Source organism: Heloderma suspectum, chromosome 7, assembly GCF_057233095.1.
Source record: "Heloderma suspectum isolate Gila_16-S chromosome 7, 16-S_ref, whole genome shotgun sequence".
Taxonomy (NCBI): Eukaryota; Metazoa; Chordata; class Lepidosauria; order Squamata; family Helodermatidae; genus Heloderma; species Heloderma suspectum.
In genome coordinates, this window is record NC_139464.1 from 78,817,112 (window position 1) to 78,839,927 (window position 22,816).

A 22,816-nucleotide genomic window follows, 5' to 3' on the forward strand; every position below is an offset into this window, starting at 1 on the left:
GCTTGGAAACATTTGCAATCACTATTAGGGATAATGCTAAAATAAAGGGACTAACAATGGGTAAGTCTGAAATTAAAATCCATACTTATGAATATGATATTGCATAGTTAATACCAATCCAGATATCTCCTTAATTAAAGTATTATGAACTATGAATTTTGGTTTGGTTTCAGGTTATAAAGGTTCCCCTCCCCCCAAATGGTTATTTTCTGTCACAGAAAGAACTGGTATGGCATTCAGAAATAAATCTTGATAAACAGCATTTAGCAATACATCTCAATGAATGGTAATTGTTACAACATTCCTTTCTCAGGAAAATTACTGTGATTAAAATAAATATTTACTATAAACTATTGGTAAATACAGTATTGTTGGACCATTTTTAAGGATACCAGTATTATCAATTTTGTGGAGGGCTTGGGACATTTAAATAATGAGTGGGATCCAGACTTTTGGATGTGATGCTCTTCTGCAGTAAGGGGATGAGATTTTTGCCAATTTCTCCCCCCACACACACGCCCCCTAAAAGCTGTTCTGGAGGACTGGAGGACTCTTAAGAACAGCATGGGAGATGGCACTGGGGCTATGCAATCTTCATCATTAAATGGAAAACAACTATACTTTATTAATGCAATATTTGACAACGTAAAGGATAGATTTGTAGAAATAATCTTGATCAATATTGGAAGAGAGGTCAAAGAGGAAGTGACTTTGCTCACTGTTGGTGGGCTTGTCCAGATGTTACGAAGTACTGGTCTTACTGGAAGTGACCCCCCATCCCCACTTTGAAGACAAAAATTTATTACTGACATATTCGAAAGAAGTAATACCTAAGAATAAAGAACTACACTTACATATGGTTTTGTTAGCTAGATTTGTTTTACAAAACACTGGAGAATAAAGGAAGGCCTGCAGTTAAGGAAATGCTGTATCAAACTTTGAAATATGTATTATTTTTATCATATCTCATCTCTTATCTTGAACATGAACATGATTTAATACTCTTAATATTAACTACTTTTTCTATAATATTTTATAGGCTAGGGTAGATGAGGTGATATGTTTCTAACGTACTGAAGCATGTCTACTGTATTATATGATTCAATTTTGAATAAAAGCATTTTATGTAAGAGAGAGACAGGAGAACCCCATTCTGCAATTTGATTAACAGACAAGTTTTAAAAAGCTGTGATCATGTAAACTGTAAATCAGACATAAGGTGGTGGTTTCAGTTGATACAAACAGTGCCTCCGCATGGAAGTGACTGATCAGCAAGCCTGATGGCAGCTCTGCACACTATCCATGTATTTCTGTTGATGCTGACAAAACAGGCTGCAACCGCACTTTCTTCTGTAGTCCGCTCCAAGTACTTATTTGACCTCTCCCCACTATGCTTTCTTTTCTGTTTAAAGCTAGGCCTGTAAAATTTGTCACTCACCAACCACAGATAACCCATCAACTATATTTGGCTACTCAGTACACTTTTTATTTTTGCTGCCTTCCTGAGAATAGTTAAACAGCCAGAAGACCACGGTACCTAGAACCTAGAAGCTCACAGGTAGGTTGTACTCTGCTTTGTGGGTTGTAAATCACACAGGTCTGGTCTAAATCCTCTGGATAGAAAACCCACAATTTGTATAATTCCTACATGATATGCTGAAATATACGGTCCCATTAGGAAGTTTGTGCTACTTCTATGAATTACCCTGACGATGCAGTTTTATTACCTTGCAGAGAACCAGTGTGAAAGAGGGAATCCTGTACATACCTTTCATCATTTGGCAATTCACCATTGTTCTTAAACCATGTAACTGTGGGTATTAGGGTAGTATCATGTTTAATGGTACATTCAAAGGAAACCTGCCCAGTCCGTTGTACAACTTTATATTCAGGTTGCTTGATAATAATTGTTGGCTCTGAAACATAAAATTGCTATTAGGACATTTAGCAGCTGGCAACCCATAAATTGTGATCAGTAGAGATTTATAACTGAGACATGATTTCTTACCCTTGATTTCTAATTGAACTTCATTTTGGACCTTTCCTAGTTTATTTCTTGCTACACAGGTGTATGTGCCACTGCTATCCTCCTGGGCTACGGGAATTTCCAAGGTTCCATTCTTGTGGAAAACATACTGATTTCCCTGGAGAATACTACCTTTAACTCCTTTAAACCTATGTTTTTAAAAACAGGATTGTATTATACAAGTTTAAACATTCATTTCAACCTCATTTGGGGACAATGAGTGACTATTAAATACACATTTACACTCCAAACTAACAGAGCTGTAGCAGTACTTACTAAAATGTAAAGAATATAGTTAGAATCTAATAATATTTAACAGAACAACTCTAAGGGCCAAATCAGACAAAATGTTAAATACATGATTATATCTAGTGGGTTAAATGCAACATTACAGCAGCAGAAATCCACTAGCACAATAGAACTTTCTCCCTGCAGCCTTCTTCTGTGCCACTCAAAAGTCTGCTCCAGATTGTTTCTCAGCCCTCCAGAGCACATTCTGAGAGCGCAAAGAGGGGACAGGGAATCACTCCCCTTCCAGTTCTGCTGATGGAACAGCTTCCATCAACAGAACTACACCACTGGATTCAACCCTATTTGCCATTTAAAAAAAAGCTGTGAGCCTGCTACTAAGGTTCAAGACTGCAGCATGTGAAGGGGATTAACCTTTTCCTGTCTGCCACAGTCCTGACAAAAATCGCATTCCTTGAAGTTGCCTTGGGGATACAGTTTTTGGGAATACAGTGGGGGGGGGGGGGCGGAAGATTAACCCTGTCCCCTAAATGCAGCAGTCCCAATCCTGATTGCTCCCCAACCCCATGGTAGTTCTTTAAAAGAAATTTATGTATACATAAAAGCTATAGATGTATACATAAAAGATAGATAGACAGATAGATAGATAGATATTAGATATATACACATTTAACTGTGTGTGTGTATATATATATATATATACACACACACACACACACACACACACTTAACATATTATGTAGTTTTGTCCTAAGCAGTAGAAAAAAAATATTATGTATAAAATGAAATAATTAAGTGAACCTGTCAATGTTTCATCCACAAGAAGCAAAAGAGGAATTTTCACATACACAGAAGTAAAAAGGACACAGCTCTCTACTTCATTTTATAAAATACCAAAATATACATTAGCTTAAATAATTGTTGTGAATGAAATATAACATCTTTTAAGATTTTTATAGTGTAAGTGTCTTACCATTCAATTTCAGGCACAGGTGAACCAAAAAAAACACAGTCTAGCAGAGCAGGTTTGTTTGCAATGACTTGATAGAGTTTATTATGTGGAGTAAGGATTCTTGGTGGCTCAGCTGAAACAAAAATGGTATTATTGAAACATCTGTGAACCCCTTGGATATATCTGTATAGAAAAGTGGTATACAAATATTTTGAATAAATAAATACATTATTTAATAAACACCACGGTATATACAACTATTTTTGTTAATTCCTTCTCTGTCTCTTGTTATATTGTAGTTTGGAAGTTACTTCTCCAGTCTGGAATTGAGTGAGTTTCATTATGATTTGCATTCTTAGCTTATTTAAGGCCAGGCCTTCTAGAAAAGAAAGCAAGGACTATTTCTCTGTAAATTGGATATTATTTCATATCTATAATGCCTATACTTTTTACTGTCCACTTGGTATAAAAATATAAAGTTAAAAAGTTAAAAAAGAAGACTCAGAAACACAAAAAATACAGAATCTAAACACCTTGAGAAAAGGTACTCAAATATCACATTATTACGATTTTTGAACCTTTCAAGACAACCTCATAATGATCTTCTTTCCTCAATAGCTTAATTGAGATTAACCTTCTCAGAGCAAACATGTGTCAGGCTTCTTCAATGTATGTCACTTTTGAAAATTTGTATGACAGAAAAAGTTTGTACTGTGAATATTGTATTGATTTCTCCAGGAGAAGGATATGACCATTTACCCTGTTGTAGACCCCATGAGCTGGACTGCCCGTTAGAGGTAACTCATGTGCCCCTTCCCCCCAAAACTGACAGCTCAGTCCAAAATGTATACATTTACAAATAAGCCCTGTTGACTTCACTAGGACTTGTTTCCAAGCAAGTCTGTTTAGGATCACATCCTTAGCCACGTAAAGTAGCTTAGTGCTGAACTTTCTTACAGGCTTTACTTTACTGTAATACGGAATAAGCCTAAAGAAGCAAACCTATGTAACATACATGAGAGTAAGCCCCACTGAACAGTGGTTTTATTTCTGAATAAACATTCATAAGTTGTGCTGCAAGACATTTTATTTGGGCTGGCATCTAGAGGTGAGTTTTAACCATGTAAGTTTGATGTTTGTTATGTCTTCTCTTTTTAATTGACTTAATATGCTATTTTAAGTATGCTTTAATAAATTTTAAATCTCTCCAAGTATTACTTAGAGCAGGGGTTCCGAATGCAGTGTCCATGGGTGCCATGGCACCTGTGGGGACCTCCAAGGGTGCCCATGAAGCTCTCCACTCCCTGGCCCCTTCAAAAAAATTTTAAATAAAAACCTTGGGTAATGTTAGAGGGCCTTCTTTCTCTCCCTTTCTAGCCTCACTATTTCTATCCCCCACAGCTCTTTAGCCCACTGTTTCTCCCCATTAGCCTCTAGACTTGCTCTTTCTCTACCCCTTTGTCTTGCTATTTCCTCCTCTCTCCCAGCTTCTGGCCTCACTATTTCTTTCCCCACCACCACCTCTTTAGCTCACTTTTGAATAGCCACATCCTCTGTGGGAACCATTTTGTGGTGGTGCCCACAGCTGCTTCTCAAATGTGCCCACAGGTCCATTTAGAGAGACTTACATCTAAGTAAACATTTATAGGATTACACTGTAAATAATTAAAGGTGACATGGTAAAATCACAATTATAAATTACTATTACTAGTTTTCCTAGTTTTTTTTTAAAAAGAATCTGCAGTCTTACCTAAAACATTCACAAATGCATTTGCCAGTAGATATCCATATTCATTAGAGGCATTACACTGGTAAACAGCACTTGACCTTTCTTGCACATCAGTGAAAATAATTGTATCACCATCTACTTTTCTGCTAGGATCTTCAGGAGCAACTGTTGAAAATGCGCAGAAAATGTTTAAAAAAATGTTCAAGATTTGAATACTGAATTAACACAAAATAAGGAAAGGCTTAGAGAAGATCTGAAACTTTGTAAGAGATACGACAACGTTATTTAGGAAGTTCCACATCATATAATATCTAAAAAATAACATGCACAATTGCCAAAAAAAGAGACTAAGCAAAGCATAAATGAGAAAAAGTTTTATTTTACATTCAAAATAGATCCAGATTAAACTGAAATTGCTTATCCTCCATACACAATCAGAACTGAGGGTAAATTGGAACTAGCAGTGGGTAAGCACTGCCTGTGGGGGGGGGGGGAGGGCAGACTGCATAAAAAACAATGATTTTTTTAAAAATTAAATATTTATTTATTTATTAAATTTCTATACCGCCCCATAGCTGAAGCTCTCTGGGTGGTTTACAAAAGTTAAAACATTAAAATACAATATATGAAGTTTAAAAGCCATTTACATAAAAGCACATGTACAACATACACAAACAACATATAACTAAAAACAACTTTGAACTAAAAACAGTTTAACAAAAAATCCAACAATAAAAACAACACACCTTAAAAACAGTATACAAGAGTCAAAAGGAACAAGAGTTCTAAAAAGGGGTGGCCTGCCGGAATAATAGCATTTTTAATTCCTGTTTAAAGTAAGAAATATATTCTTACATTTTAATTAATTTAAATTATATGAAGTGTCCCTTAAAATAACCTGGTTAAAAATATTATTGAAATATAATACAACTATATCAAAGACTGCACTCATAGGTCCATCTTCATAACATTTATGTATTAAGCTGGGAATGCATCATGGTTATTTTAAAACAGAGTTTCCCATTATATCCAAATGTCAAACTGTGGTTTAATCTTGGACTCCAAGCCAGGATCTGTTCAGGGGACCTCAATGGGACTATTCAGGTGGGCAAGGTTGAATTCCACAGGTACTTATATGAACACACATAGGAAGCTGTTGTCAGGTCCATCAAAACTGGTACAATGCTCTGACTGGCTTGCAAGGCTCAGTCTTTCCTAGTCCTGCTACCCGATATTCTTTTTAAACTGGAGATGCTAGGGGTGGAACCTGGGACTTTCTTCATGTAAAGCACATGTTCTATCTCTGAGCTATGGTCCCTCTCCAGTCCTTGGTAAAACTGAGCTTTATGATTGGCCTGACCCACATTACTAAAACACCTGAACTTGAGATCTTTGGGCTGGATCCAAATTTGCTTTCTGCGCATGGAAGAACTTCTGTTTATGGAACCAACTGAGATGCAGAGAGGCTCCCACCAGAAATAGTGGGGCAATTTTCTCCCCCATTCCAATACCACCACCCATGCTGTTTTGTGGGGTCCACTGACACTCTGGAGCAGCTTTTTAGGGGGCACAGGGAAATTGGCAAAAACCACTTTCTCCCACAGTTTCTTCAGCAAAGTGTTCTGTGAGTAGAGTTCCTCCCATGGGTAAACTGGATCCAGCCCTTTCAAATTAGAATGCTTGGTGACTGGCTTAAAAATCATAATACTTTTGTTGATAATACAGATTTGGTTTAGCAGAAGAGACTCTTTTTCTAAAACAAACAAACAAACAAGCCTCACATTTAATTTCAGAAGAAAAGTGATACCATCTCAAGTTCTTTCACTGTCCTTTCTGAACACTTGGGACAATTCACCTATGTGCACACGTACATGCATTCAAGCATGCACGCGCATGCACACAGAGTATATCTTTTCCTCAATATTACACTTAGGATTTTCTTTTTGCAAATTTTGTCATCTTCAGCACATGAATTAAAAAACAAAGCCCTGAGCATGTCTCCATTGCTTTTTGGTTGAAAAGAAAAACAGTGTAATTCCATCATTGGCCCACAGCTGCACACTCCAAGGCCGATGGGGACTATGTGGCTTTGAGATTCAAATCCACATTTTCTTTGAAATGATGTCCTTGGTCTACATCTTCCTGCACTCACGTAGAAACCACAAAATTTGGGAAAAAATACTTTAATCTGTGTACAGTCAAAGGTAGGCTTGTCCAGTGCATTTCACATCAAATAATCTCTTTCTCATGGAAAGATAATTAACAATATGCAAGCGGCAGAATATCAATAATAACATGTATGTGCTTTGCCTAGATAATACCTTAACAAATTATTATTCCAGCAAATAATGTTTAATTGGTCTAGCTGCATCTCAAAATAAAGAAACGGAATTTCGAATTTCAAAACCACACACACACACACACACACCCGTTGCTTGAGCACACTTGGCAAGGTGAAAACGTAACTCATCATTTCTGTAAATAAACATAGTATTAAAAAAAGCCTGTCACACAGGCTGCCCCTGCTCTGTAAGGGCTTAGAAATCTAGATCTTTCTTGCCCACTTTCTCAGTTGAACTATTTCACTTGAGGATTATGGCTCTTTCTTTGTCTGACACAACCTGAAGCCTCCAGAGTCCCAGGCTCAAGCTGTTGCTTAGCAACTTGGTGGAAAAGGGGGTGGAATCTAGAGAAGTGGCAACTTCAGCAACTGAAAAAGCTACAACTCCCCACTGAGTCATTTTCTCTCTCCCTTATGCTTTTTCCTTCTTTCCCTCTAATCTTTTGGGCACTTGGCAGGTTATTGGGGCCCTTATCCTGCATAGCCTTACAGTTTTCATCTCTCCTAAGAGAAATTTCAACCCAGGTCTTAATACTACATTTTTCTGGAGATAGTAAAAATGATCCTTACTTGCAATGGGAACTCCATTTGATAACCAGCTTATGCTAGGTTTGGGCTTTCCATTAGCTCTGCAGATCAAAGAACCATCTTCTCCAGGAGATAATACAAGGTTTGTAGGTTCTCTTATCCAGTAAGGTGCAGCTGAGTTTAAATGAAGAGAAAGTACAACAGTTATTAGTATCCATTTTTATTGTGCTTCTATTGGTTATACTATTTTACACAGATTGACATGAGTTAGCGTGATGGCAAAATTCCAGCTGTCTAGGGAACAAAGTTGTTAGAATGTTTGCAGTGAACTTCCTCAGAGAGAAGGGGAACACGTTTGGTTGCTATTATTAAAACTTGCACAGATGCTAAGGATAGAAGTGGTTTCATGAAGTATAGTGTGCCTTGAGCTGAAATCACAGGAGGTAGAAAAGTGAGGGGCAGGGAGCCCAGAGGCAAGGTGGCCAGAAGGAAGGATGTGGAACAAACAATGTGCTCAGAAACGGCCATCTAAGGAAAGGTTAAGAATAATGAAGCATGAGGAAGAGGGAAAGGAGACAAGAACAAAAAGGGACTCATGTGAAAAAACATCACAATACTTGAAGTCAGAAAGGGCTGTAGCATATATGGGCAGGGACACAGAAGAGATAACAAGGTTGACCAAGAGAAATGGTGGCCAAAGGAAGGCAATGAAGTAGACAGCTAAAAAGAAGGAAACAATTGGTGGACGTTACAGTGTTGAAAGAAGAACCAAGAAACAAATAAGAGTGGGCAAAACCTCACACACAGCCTCATACATAGGAAGGAAATAGAATGGCAAGGAAGGGTTGGAGGGCAGGTAGGGAGACAAAGGAGCTAGAGCCCTACATATAAAGTCTAGACCCCAAGAAAGAAATTATTCCTGTTGTGGCTTCTACTGTCAAAGCAACTCTGCAAAGGAGTAATGTGGGCTAAGAGGACAATGAGCAACACTGAAATTTACATCGATTTGATGGTTGCCTGGAGGTTTCTAGTTACTCATATCTTGCAAATAAAATCAGATGGTTGGAGTCTACTACCAGCCACCCAATCAAGGAGAAGACGAGGATGAAACTTTTGAAAAGCAAATAGCCAATGTTTCAAGGAAGCATGATGTAGTAGTAATGGGAGACTTCAATTTCCCCGATATTTGTTGGGAGACAAATTCTGCAAACAAAACATGGCCCCCCCAGGAAATTCCTGACTCGAGTGGCGGATAACTTCCTCCTACAGAAAGTAGAGGTAGGAACTAGAGGATCAGCTATCCTTGACTTGATCCTAACCAACAGAGATGACTTAGTGGATAAAGTAGCAGTTACAGGAACTCTGAGGGAAAGCGACCATGTTGTACTTCAGTTCTTGGTTCTAAGGGAAGCAAAAGCCGAGTGTAGTCAAATGCGTACCCTGGATTTTAGGAAAGCTGATTTTAATAAACTCAGAACAATGATCAGTAAGGTCCCATGGCAAGCGACTCTAACAAGAAAAGGAGTCCAAGATGGGTGGGCGTTTTTAAAAAAGAAAATTCTCAAGGCACAATTACAAACTATTCCAACAAGAAGAAAAGGTGGAAGACAACAGAAGAAGCCAATGTGGCTTCACAAAAAGCTTAGGGATGACCTGAAAACAAAAAAGGACACATATAGGAAGTAGAAAGAAGGCCGAGCAACGAAGGAAGAGTACAGGCAGGTAGCACAGAATTTCAGGGATGGTGTCAGGAAGGCTAGAGCTGAGAACGAGCTGAGGTTAGAGAGGGATGCTAAAAACAACAAAAAGCCTTTCTTCAGCTACGTGCATAGTAAAAGACAGAGGAAAGAAATGGTTGTTCAGCTATTAAATAAGGATGGCAAAATGATAACAAATGACAAAGAAAAGGCAGAGGTGCTCAATTCCTACTTTGGCTCAGTCTTCTCCCAAAAGAGGGTCTATGACCCCCCTGGCAAAAGTGAAGTACAGGCTGAAAGGGCAGGACTGCAGCTTGAGATCGATAGGCATATGGTCAAGGAACACCTAATTACTTTGAATGAGTTCAAATCTCCAGGGCCAGATGAACTGCATCCTAAAGTAATAAAGGAACTGTCAGAAGAACTCTCAGAACCGCTGTCTATTCTCTTTGAGAAATCATGGAGGACGAGTGAAGTGCCAGATGACTGGAGGAGGGCGAATGTTGTCCCTATCTTCAAAAAGGGTAAAAAGGAGGAACCTGGGAACTACAGACCAGTCAGTCTGACATCAATCCCTGGGAAAATTCTGGAGCAGATGATAAAGCAATCCATCTGTAAGCACCTTGAAAACAATGCAGTCATTACTCGAAGCCAACATGGATTTGTCAAGAACAAATCCTGCCAGACGAATCTGATCTCATTTTTTGATCAGGTTACCTCCCTTGTGGACCGTGGGAATGCAGTAGACATATACCTCGACTTCAGCAAAGCTTTCAACGAAGTGCCCCATGATATCCTGATGAGCAAACTAGCTCAAAGTGGGCTAGATGAAACAATGATCCAGTGGATCCACAGTTGGCTACAGAATTGGACTCAAAGAGTGCTTATCAATGGGACCTTCTCAAACTGGGGAGAGGTAATGTGTAGGGTACCGCAGGACTCAGTCCTGGGCCCAGTGCTCTTCAACATTTTTATTAATGACTTGGAGGAGGAGGTGCAGGGAATGCTGATCAAATGTGCAGTTGACACAAATTGAATGGGATAGCTAATACTTTGGAAGACAGAAACAAAATTCAAAGTGATCTGGATAGACTGGAGCGCTGGGCAGAAAACAACAGAATGACATTTAATAGGGATAAATGCCAAGTTCTGCATCTAGGAAAAAGAAACCAAATGCACAGTTACAAGGTGGGGAATACGTGGCTCAACAACACTACAAGCGAGAAGGATCTTGGAATTGTTGTCGATCATAAGCTGAATATGAGCCAACAATGTGATGTGGCTGCAAAAAAGGCAAACACTATTTTGGGCTCCATTAATAGAAGCATAGCTTCCAAATCCCAGGAAGTACTAGTTCCTCTCTACTCAGCACTGGTTAGACCTCATCTGGAGTACTGTGTCCATTCTGGGCACCACACTTTAAGAAGGATGCAGACAAACTGGAGAGGGTTCAGAGGAGGGCAACAAAGATGATCAGGGGACTGGAAACAAAGCCCTATACAGAGAGACTGAAAGAACTGGGCATGTTTAGCCTTGAGAAGAGAAGACTGAGGGGAGTTATGAGAGCACTCTTCAAGTACTTGAAAGGTTGTCACAGAGAGGAAGGCCACCATCTCTTCTCAATCATCCCAGAGTGCAGGACACGGAATAATGGGCTCAAGTTACAGAAGCCAGATTCCAGCTGAACATCAGGAAAAACTTCCTGACTGTTAAAGCAATACGACAATGGAGCCAATTACCTAGGGAGATAGTGGGCTCTCCCACATTGGAGGCATTCAAGACGAGGCTGGACAGCCATCTGTCAGGGATGCTCTGACTTGGATTCCTGCATTGAGCAGGGGGTTGGACTCGATGGCCTTGTAGGACCCTTCCAACCCTACTATTCTATGATTCTATGAGATTTGGTGTTCTGCTTCAGAAAAATTCCTGGTGATTAGACCTGGGACTTACCAAAATCTGCCAATTTATCTATCAGATTTCTAATTATCCTCAGGCTGAACAAGATTTGGCTTGTATGCATGGAGGCCTACATCACACCGTGTGGTCAATGACATTATTAATTATTAGCACAAAGCACATAAGGACTCTACACATACATATAAAGGTACAGTTGCTATTCAAAGTTACATTTCTCATTGGGAAACTGGATTAATTTGAATTTAGAAATACAGTTTAGAAATTCTGCTTCGACAAACCTTTTCTGTAGTACAACCAAGTGATCTCACCCCTCTGAACTATTACTGAATTTTCTTTATGGAAAACAAATATTTTATATGCTATACAAGATTACATTAGTTTTACCTTTGACAGTGACCACAATAACATGGTGAGCGGAACCCAAAGGATTTGTTGCCATACATTTATATTTTCCAGTATCAGCTTCAGAAATATCTATGATTTTGAGCGTTTTATGAAAATTTTCAGAGAAAGTTCTGTTGACAGGAAGCTCACCACCTTCTTTAATCCAACGGATAACTGGTGTAGGTCTGGTAGAAAGAAACCCCAACAGCAGTTGAAATTAAAATAATTAGGGCAAGAAGCAAATTTAGGAAATGAATAACTTTAAGAATTATAATTCCACTCAGCGTTGGCCTAAACTCTTGAGAATGAATGAAGAAATTAATTTTGAAAACATACTAACTCTTACTCCAAACATATAGGTGGGCATTTATTCTAGGTCACAACACAAGGGCACCAGCAGCATACTCATGCAATAGTATAGGTATAATCCTGCAAGCTCCATTACCCATGCCATGTGCTACATTAACAGGATATGGCTGGAAGACAATATTACCACACACTAAAATGCTGATGTTCTGTGATGTGGTGTGTGATTTGTACTGCTATAATAAACTTAAAATAGGAGCCATTGGGATGGATCCAGATATCCCCATGAGCAGAGTTCCATTCATGGGATGATCCTGTGGAAAGGGTAGCAGGCCATTTTTGCCAATTCCTCCATCATTTGTGCCCTCCAAAATCTGCTTCACAGGGTTGGAGGATTCCCTGGAACATGGGAGCATGGGAAGTGGCATGGGAGGCTGTAGAGAGAAGAGGGAATTGGTGAAAAATGCTTCCCAAACTTCTATCAGCAGAAGTCTTCACTGGATCAAAGGCCCTTCTGTGAATGGGAAGAGCCCTTTTGTTTGCAGAAGGGCAACTCTGGATCTAAGCTATTATATGTACACATGATGTATATATTCAGACAAGAATATGTCCACCATTCAGCAATTTTTTTTTTAAATTACACAATGAGATCTAGAGAGAATTAGGTCACCCGAAGACGCTGAACATCTAATCAGCCTGAGGGCCATCAAGCTTTGAAGAAACATTCTGGCCCAGAAGAGTAGCTCCTGCAGTTCTGCCAGTTCTAAAACAAATGTGGTCCCAGCTGTGCTTACGATATCTAATGTGTAAATGACTAGAGAAAGCCTACACATCTTTACAAGAAGGTTTATTTTAAACCCAGACCTCATGTTTCTCTACCAATACAAGGACAAAGGGGGCTCACTTGAAGAATGGAAGGGACATGTAGAAATCATATGTATATTTATCTATATTCCCCTGAAATAATAATATATATTCCTAATATATAAACTCTATGGCAGTTTTTTTTTAGCTAAAACAACAGAAGTTCTTAAGGAGTATTTATATGTTTATATTTATTCCATTTTTAAACCATCCCAAAACTGTAGTTGTCTGGGTAGAATATAAATAAATTAAAATAATAAAATCAAGATGCCCCACAGATGCTATCCATTAAGGAAACTGAGCTGCACCACAGGATATAGAGGATAAATATCACATGGGGGGAGCCTAAGGTATTTCATAAGGACTTATTGGCACTTTGCTCATTAGTTAAGGTGTTTAGCATTAAGTGAAGTTGAAACCAACTTCCAAGCAAGTAGATTTAATTTTTGGGCCACAGTGAATACTTTCTTAACTGTACAAAAGAGTAGCTCTAGTAACTCAGGACAACATAGATGCTCCTTTTTTAGATTCGATAATAATGAACTCTTAAATGGTATATTTTGTACTCAGGAAAAATTCTCAAATGCAAAATATCTGTGATAAGCATGAGTTATTATCCAAAGACAAATGAACAGTCACTAGAAAAAGATTGAGCCCTATTCATAAAGGATGCCATTTTGTACTTGGGATTTTATTCTACAGTACAAAATGCAGTGTGCAAAATAGCCCTTAGAATAATTTACATGCTTAAGTCAAGTGTGCTAAGCAAACACCTTCTTGTGCTGGTGCATCTCATAAATCCATGCTGACATAACCTGAATCTCTCAGCAATACCAAAGCAGGGAATTATGGTCTTGAAACCATAATACATGAAGGAAGACTTGAGTTTCCTTAAACTATCCATCAATAAGTAAGTTTGCTGGGTAAATGTTGGCACCCCCAATGTCAATTGCCCTGATCAGCATGTAATAGGTGCAGGAGCTTTGATAAGCACACAAAATCCAATAGCTTAGAACAGGTTCTCCATTCATTTAAATGAAGAGTTGATCGATGTGTATGTTCCTTCATGCAGGAGGATTGTCTCCTTCCTTTGAAGTGACAGAGGACCCCTCTATGCACAAGAGCTCTGTGCACAACCAAAACTCTGAACTGAAAAGTCTCCTGGTGTCAGGATTTCACTGTCCATGGTTTGAAAACAGAAGCGGGTTCTTTTTATGAGCCAGTGCAAGTAGCAATTTTCCAAATCTCTTAACAGTTAAAAGACTGGGAGCAAGCTAGGCACATTCCCTCCCTGTTTCCCATGAATTTCCCCTTCTTTCCCTTGTCAGCATTAGGAATGGTGTAGCACTGCATCAGCACGGGAGTGCTAACGCTAACCCTGTTATTTTTTCTCCAGGATTTGAAGATGCAAACCCTTGTTAAAATTAACCACTGTTATTGTTAACCTTGGAGCAGACATAGCACTACACCATGGTTCATGCTGACACAGGAAGTTTTGCATGGAGGAGCTGAAATGGAAGGAGGAAACAGATGATCCTGTAGTCTGTTCCCAACCTCTTAACCATGGCTATGCAATCAGGAATGTTACATCTGCACTGGGTCTGAATCTGTTTCTCCTGCTGAATCTTCATGTGAACCAGGCCACAGGGACCTGGTTCACACAACATGACAACCCAGTTGTTTGTTTCAGAGTGGCTTGTTGTGACATCTGAACCTGGTGGGTGGTTCCTCAGCATGGTTTGTTAACCACGCACAAGCCACCTTCAATCCATGGCTTGCTGTCAGGTTGCTCAGGGTGGCTTGTTGTGATGTCCCAACCCAGCAGAGTGGCTTGTGCATGTTTTATCGGAAACAGTGAGAACGGTGGAAAACTCGGCTGCATCTTGCAGTGCCCTCCGCCCTGTGCTCCTCCAGCTCAGTGCTTCATTTGACAGCAACTGGCTTTATCCCCTTGTGACCTGCGTTAACACAGCAATGCATGTATGTGTGAATTACTTACTTCTGGGTAAGGCGCCCCCCCCCCATTTGGAACTATGGCGATTCGGAGGGGAGGGATTTAAACTTTTCTCCCTCCTGTTTTCATGCTGAAATTCCCCCCACATACACTGAAGGGGGTTAAAAAGAACTATTCCCCCCTTTTAAAACCATTCCATGCCAGGGTGGTGGTGGTGAGATATTGGTATGAAAACAGGTGGGGGGGAAAGCTTAAATCCCCACTCACAAATTTCCATAGTCTCGAATTGGGAGTGCATGTGCCCCCCCCCACCAGAGGTAAGTCAATCATGTATACAGGAATAGCTGTTCTAAGAGGGGGAATGGTCTGCAAAGAGCAGCCAAGGAGGGTTTTTTTAAAGTGTTAAAGAAAGAAAGTAAATGAAATCCTCAGTCCCCTCATCCTAAAAAGTAAGGTAAGCCTCATCCCTCCACTCTGAAGAGATGGCATATGTATGTCAACGCAGGTGCTTCACAAGGCAAGAAAGGGGGAGGGGAAGAATCTCATTACAGCAAGAGTATAGGCAAGGTGTGTCACAAAGGCCCCTGGGATATGTGCTGGAAGTGGGCAGGAGGACGAAGGGGGAAACAAACCATGGCAAGCCAGCAAGCAACTGATCGTCAATCTGCAGCAGTGTAGCTTACCAAATGATTAACCAACACACCATGGCTTGTTTTGAGCGTGGCTTATCTTGACCGGCCAGTGTGTAAGGAGGCAGACTGAGGAAACGCTTCTTACCTTTTGTCGCCTTCAAAGGTGACAAAACACCTTTAAACACTTTCAGAAGAGAAATAATTGCTTGTATTTTGAAGGAAATAGAAACCACTTATCGAAAGGCAAATTAGAATTACCTTCCCAATGCCACAATGGGCTGTAGGTTCTTATTGGCAGAAGTGAATCAGTAAATTATACAAATGCTGTCAAAAATAACTTGTAGCCAAATAAAATTGTTTACTACTCTCAGGACTAACTTATTCTTGAAAGATGACAGAGGAAAGAAGATGCATAGATAAGCAGTATATTTAATATAAACGATCTCTTTTGTAGACATTTGTAAAAGTCTGCATTTCAGAAATAAATAATGATCCTTGCCCTGTAATCCTGTCTGTTTCTGCTTCAGAACAGGACAATAAAGGCTGAATCTACACATAGCAGTTTCACTGTTATCACACTGCAATGATAACTATTGGTGCACATGAGACCGATTTATCACTGCAGTATGATAACAGTAAAACTGCTATGTGTAGATTCAGCCAAAGTTGCCTTTCCAGAGCACAGCCCATGTATGCTGCACTATCACTGTCCTCCTAGAATAGGGCAGGAAAGCAATGGCAGAAGGGGAGTGATCACAGGAAGATAATGGTAGTTTCAGGAGTAGACAAGCAAGCTATATAACTCTTCCATGTCCTTGCCAAAGCACTGTGTGCCAGCTGCTGGAATTTTAAGTATTGCTGAGTGATTCAGGAGCCCCTCCACCTCCCCCACAATTTCTGTGATGCCCATTGTGTTGGTGGGGAAGAGGAAGAGGTGAAGAATAAAAACCTGGATGCCTCTCGAAAGCCTGCTTTATGAAGGTATACTCAGGACAACTGAGGGATTACAACAGATAATCCCTTACACATTCTCTAGAGTCTAGACATTTGGGGGAAACATTTTTTATTGGTTGAACAAGGAAACTATTAATTGTGATGTACGCATCCCGTATGTGTACATCACCAAAGTATTCAACCATCTAATTCTTAATGTAACACTTTAACAAGCATCTAGTCGTAGATATCTAAATGAATGAAATATCATTTTTATCATTAACACATAGATGTTGCATGATTTAAATGACAACCACTCACAATCCTTCTGCGATGCACTCCAGCATAAGGGTGTTTCCTCTTAGCTCTGTTTTACTACTTGTGCTGCCAGTGGGTGTTAGAAGAGTTGGGCGTCTTTCTGGATATAACATGGCTAAAAGAAAAAATGTGTTTAGAAATATTCATAATTCACTATAATTCCAAACCGAGATTAAAACTAACCCTGTTCATACACTATAAATGCATACAGCATGTAAAACTGACTGTTAATATGTTTATTCATGTATACCAACAATCGGAACGTTGCACTGGCATTTTTACCTATGCTGTAGTGCCTTGTTTCACAAAATCCATCTTTAAAATGTGGAAATATCCTATAAGGGTTTCACTAAGTACACTAGAATTCTATTTTTTTATATAGAAAATCTGCCCAAACAAATTAATCTTTATCTTTTGACACAGTAGTGTTATTCTAGGTAGTAAACTTCCTGGCAGCTGCATTAATAATAAGTTAATAGCTATTTACTATTATTTACTATAATCAATAAACATTTTCTACTGAAAACATTTTTTGTTGACTTAAATCTCTCATTGAGTTTTATCCTTTTTATTTCAATTTCTGCTGTGAAATCACTTCACATACATGCAGATATACAAAACCCCACTAACATCAAAGGGGACTCCAAATAGGTATTATTGGACAAAGATGAATATTGTCATTACAAATGTATAGTGTTTTATGCAACTAACTGTTATGACTTCCCCTGAAGAAACCTTGGATTGCAGTTTGGTGCAGAGAATCCTCTTGGAGATCCCTAATATATGCCCAGCTATTCATCATTGATTCATTCACTCTCTGTCCCTGAGAGAAATCTCCACGGCGATGGATTTAGTTCGCTCTCCACTTTGTTGCAGTTTTTACTGGAGTCGAATCAGCTCCATCTGGGGACGTGCGAGGGTTGAAAATCCAGATTATCCCAAAACTAGCCTGGGGCTCTGGGCAGGTCAGACGCAGTTTACTGCAAATTGTTGGGGTGGCTACCAGGTGGAGTCTTGTCCCCATCATCATTTAGAGAGCCTGTTCCCTCTTTCCCACTCTCAGCTTGTTCCATCCCTTCTGCTTGCTCTGGCCAGTGTGTGTTAGCGCCCCCACCCTTGCCAACCTATGTCCGACCCTCCCCCACCAATTTTTTTTAATTTATGTACTCTCCAAAACTGCAATAGCGCAATAGCGACAGCAGTAAATGCGACCCTGCATCCCAGCAATCTGCTTCAAATTCAGATTTCAGCTTTCCCATTGTGGAAGGGATCCTCTTCCTCCTCCTCCTCCTTTATTAATGTTCCTCTTTTTGTTTCTCAAAACTCCTCTGGGACATGTTGGCTGCAATTCTAAACCCGCTTACAACGGAGGAAGCCCCACTGAACCCAATGGGGCTTACTTCTGAGTAGAGATGCATAGGATTACAATGTTCCCCATTTCTAGCCCCCCCCCCATTTTTTTGCCACATCCCAGCAATCTGCTATGGAGTTACTGCTCCCCAGCCCATTTTTCCCTATGTGTGCACTTTTGCCTACTGCTTCCACCCACCTCTCTTTCTCCACTTCTCCTTCCCCCTGCAGCAAGAAGGCAAGATCAAGCAGAGAAGTGATTTTACATAACAGAAAAATTGCAGAACATCAAAGAAGCACAACTTCAAAATCCTTCCCAATTTAAGAGAGGAGTACAAGAGTGCTTTAGGGCCAGTTACTACAATTACCCTTTAGCCATTTCACTGCAGGGGAGTGAGATTTATTTCTTACTTCTGAGTAAACATGCACAGAAAGGGGGAGGGGAATGTTAAAGATTGAAACCAGGCTCCACTCAGGTTGGTGAAACTAGAGTGCCTACTCTGGGTTCACGATGGAGTGGCAATGTGCTATTTTGACATTGTGCTTGTAAGGGGATCTTTTAAAAAGGAACAGGCTGCGGAGCAGAGCACACCTATACTTTTGGGGGTATGGCCGCCAGAGGTTAGCGGTAGGCAAGGTGAAGTAAATACCATGAAGTAGCTCAGAACTCCTGAAGGGCCAGCTGCAAAATGGTGGAAACATTGGGGATACACAGGGAGGGGGAATGTTGGGGGAACACCCCTTCACCACGGTCAGTGAGGTTACAGCCAGGTGAAAGTCACACCCCTGGGCAGGGCTATCATGACAGTATAAATATGGAGGGTTGGTACACACCGCAACAGAAGCACAGACAAACCAAATTAAGGAAAACAATCGGACTAAAAGTAGTCTCAGAAAAGCTTTTTTTCCCCCAGGAAAATCATTGGGATGCTGCGAGATGGCCACAACGTCATGTGCCCCGAACGACCTCCAAACACTGCCAACTCGCAGTAAATTGCTCTTGGAGACACTCCCGACTCACACACACGCATCTACCTTGTAGAAGTACATTTCCTACAGTTCCTACCCTGGGAACAAGAAATGACTGTTAAACAACTTTAAGTCTGAAGTGTAGATAGGCCCAGGATGAGAGAGATCATATCCTAAGAAGCCACCCATTAACTATAAATGCATCGTTTTTAATACATATCTCCCAAGCTTACCCCTGTGCACACAGACCTCCCCATTGTCTTCAACAGAGCTCTGTGTGCTCAAAAGGAGTGTGTATCCTGAGCCACCCAGTCTTTCAAGGTGAATGGGGAAATCCTTGAGTTCACAAGGAGCCAGTTGATCAAGACACTGCTCCCTCTACGTTTTCACAAAAGTTGCGTATACAACACAAAAGTATTCTAATTAAATTTTGTTTTATGAAGGAACAAAAGGCAAATAAATAAGTTCAGACTTTAAATTACCCAGTTGCCTGTCACTACTGGCAAGCAGCAATTACTTCCTTGTAACCAGACTAGAAGACCCATAAATCTAGCACAGTAGCAATGGTCTTCCATTCTCTTTGTCTTGCAGACCTAACTGCCCTTTAAGGGCAGAACCCTCAATATGCAGCTCACAGAACAATGTGCTGTGCAGCTCTTTCACCATCCCCTTTCCTCTCACTCCGCAAAAACAAGAGCAACAGGCATTAGCCGCTCTGGTCACCTTGGATCTGAGAAACTCCCAGCCTGAGACCACCAGCAGCAAGAAATCTGCCCTTGTCATTTCTTAGCTGCATAGGGGGACAGCAGATGTAGGTATTTATTTTGCTAATCACCTTGGCCTGAATACAGCAGCAGTGTACCTGCTCTCAGCTCTGACTGTGGAACGATCTCCCCAGTGAGGACCGCCTGGTGCCATCATCTTTTTGATACTGGGTCAAGACTTTCCTCTTCTCCTAGGCATTTGAAGGCATATGATGGGCTTTTTATGCATTAGTGGTTTCAGTTATGATCTGCACTGATGTTTTCATTATTTTATTATCTTGGTATGTTAATGGACACTGTTTTTAGCTACTTTATATGGTGTATGTTTTAATAAGCCTGTTGTAAGTTGCCTTAGGGTTTTTAAAGGGACAGGTGACTAAGAAATTCAATAAATGCTACTACTAATAATACTGTGTATAGATGCTGGTGTGTGTGTGCGTGTGTACACACGAACGGTTGCTGCTGTTTACTTTGAATCTGTGCAATGATGACAGGTAGCGAGTGACAAGAGGATGCGAGTGAGAGCAAGAAGAGGAAGGCATGGGAGCCCAGATCAGGAATAGCCTGAATCAAGTATAGATTATATTGGCTGGCCTTGTCCCTATACTACAACTCTCATCATTCCTGACCATTGGCCATGCTTGCTGGGCTGATGGGAGTTCCAGGCCAAAACATCTGGAGGGCACCAGGTTGGGCAAAGTGGCTGTACTACATGTTTTTACATTTGGAAAGTGGTAGGTCTATGCATTAATGGGAAATTTAATAATGTGACAAATCATTAAATAAAATAAAAATAAAAATGGATAACCCTGCAGTTATGTTGACAGTGTTACAATGATTGCTATCTCTGTTTAAGAAAGGAAATAAATAAATTTAAGAAAGGAAATAAATAAATAAAACCCAAGTGCACATTAAAACAGGAATACTTTTAAACATGTTAAACATGTATTCTTCCTAGCACATTAAATAGTTAACATTTAGACTGATTATTCAACAAGGTATTACACAGGATGAGCAACTGTTAATCATTTGTCCAGCTTTTTTATTATTTAGGATGCAGTGTGCACTATAGACTAGTCCCAGTAATAAAGAATTATCAGTTAATGTGTAAGGAAAATAAATAGAATACATAAAAATCAACAAGCCTTTTACAATGACTTGTTTGTCAAAACAAAATACGTTTTACATGCAAAGGTTCTGCCATTATTTCTAAATGATTTTAAATCAACTGGAGTGTGCACATCATGCAATTTATTTATATTATTGCCAGTACTAATGAGTGCATATATTAGAATTGTAAAGGCAGTAAGGTTAAGCAGCCATGGAGTAAAGTTAGTTAACTAAACTCTATAATGAAAGGAGTAATGCCAGAGCGGATCTCTAAAACTCACCACCATAAAAATCAGAGTCACTCATATTAGCGGCTATAGTTTCATTCAATGAATCCACTGAAATAAATAGAATATTATGAAGAATGCAACCACGCAGTAGTAAATCTGAGCTTTATAAGTCTGTCTATATCTGTCTGTCTGTCTGTTCACTGATGTTGATCAGCTCAAACAGAAAGGAATATTTTATTGCATTAACCTATTGACTGACTGATTGCAACATCCAGGGCAACAATAAATACTAATTTTTGCATAAGATAGTAAGACGATAGTTGGTATTTGTCACATAAAAGTATCTGAGTGAGCAAAATACAGATCTTGGTACCAGTTTCTGCTAAAACCATGGTTGCAATCCTGTAAATAGGTTGCTTAAATCCTATTGTCAATGGAATCCTAAATATTGAACAATACATATTTTTATTGCAGTATATACTTCTTCAAAGTTCTGAAAATTCTATAGAAAATATATTGAAAATTATTTTCACTGACTTGTAGATATATTTAAGTTGTACATGTTCAAAGTAAGATACAGTCTCACAAGAAAATATTTATAGACTTCTGCTGAATGTAATGTAGATTAAAAATGTAGATACATTTCTGCTGAATGTTATGTAGATATAAAATAATTTACAAAAATAATACCTACCACGTTCAACTTTTAAAGAAATGGGTTGCTTCTGCTGTATAGTCTGAGTGTGGTTAAATCTTGCATAACATATATAATCTTGACGGGTATCTTCTGGTATTACATTAGAAAAATAAAGGTCTCCATTTAGACCCTGGGAAACTCTATTATTTTGAGGCAGTTTCTGAAAAGCTGTTAAAATAAAATTTAAAGGAAAATGTTCATAGTGCCACTAAACAATATGGGTCTGGTGTAAGAATGTGAACTACTCACTCTTTCTCCCAACAATCCCTCCCTTGTACAAAACTGACATGGAGAAATCACAATATGAACTGGGTTGTACACAGTGGTGTAGTGGTGGCGGGTTGCGCCAGGGTGTCGCTCCGGCACTTATTTTCAAGCCAGGCCCCAGCGGGGTCGCAGTCTGCTGGGAAGGAGGAGGGAGCAGAGGGAGTGCGGGCAGCTAACTCTTGGCTGCTGGCCAGACAAAGGGAGCGAGCAAGCCTGAGGGAGCTCTGCAGCCTCCTCTCACTCCCCGTTTTCCTCCTCAGCTCTTGGCTTCTCCGCCTGTCTCTGCTCCGGGCCTGCGCACCCAGTGCTGCCCTCGTCTCCTGCAACACTGGCCACCCGTTCAGGGCTGATGCTGGCCGCAGCAGGAGCAGGAGTGTGTGTGTGTGTGTGTGTGTGTGTGCTGCCACCATTATTTACTTATGGGGCAGGGCAGGGCAGGTGGCTGGTTTGTGCCAGTCTTTAGGATTTATCACACAATCCTATGCATGTTTACTCAGAAGTGAGTCCCACTATGTTCAATTGCCAATTGGGCTTTCTCCCAGATAAGTGTGCATAGGACTGCAGCCTTAGCTGCCTTCACAAGATGTCTGTAAATTTAA

At 39.9% G+C, this 22,816-nt stretch overlaps 1 protein-coding gene across 33 annotated transcripts in view; it reads right to left on the minus strand.

Moving 5' to 3' along the window:
* Nucleotides 1–22,816, minus strand: part of NRCAM (neuronal cell adhesion molecule) — a 218,278-nt gene that overhangs the window by 65,067 nt on the left and 130,395 nt on the right. For all 33 annotated transcript variants that reach the window (XM_084810717.1, XM_084810713.1, XM_084810723.1 and 30 more), the window contains 9 exons: nucleotides 21,948–22,118; nucleotides 21,305–21,361; nucleotides 16,834–16,945; nucleotides 11,824–12,008; nucleotides 7,868–7,999; nucleotides 4,978–5,121; nucleotides 3,249–3,360; nucleotides 2,009–2,175; nucleotides 1,769–1,916 (listed from right to left, as the gene is read on the minus strand). In XM_084810717.1, the coding sequence (XP_084666843.1) occupies nucleotides 1,769–1,916; nucleotides 2,009–2,175; nucleotides 3,249–3,360; nucleotides 4,978–5,121; nucleotides 7,868–7,999; nucleotides 11,824–12,008; nucleotides 16,834–16,945; nucleotides 21,305–21,361; nucleotides 21,948–22,118 (1,228 nt within the window). The remainder of the gene's footprint in view (nucleotides 1–1,768; nucleotides 1,917–2,008; nucleotides 2,176–3,248; nucleotides 3,361–4,977; nucleotides 5,122–7,867; nucleotides 8,000–11,823; nucleotides 12,009–16,833; nucleotides 16,946–21,304; nucleotides 21,362–21,947; nucleotides 22,119–22,816) is intronic.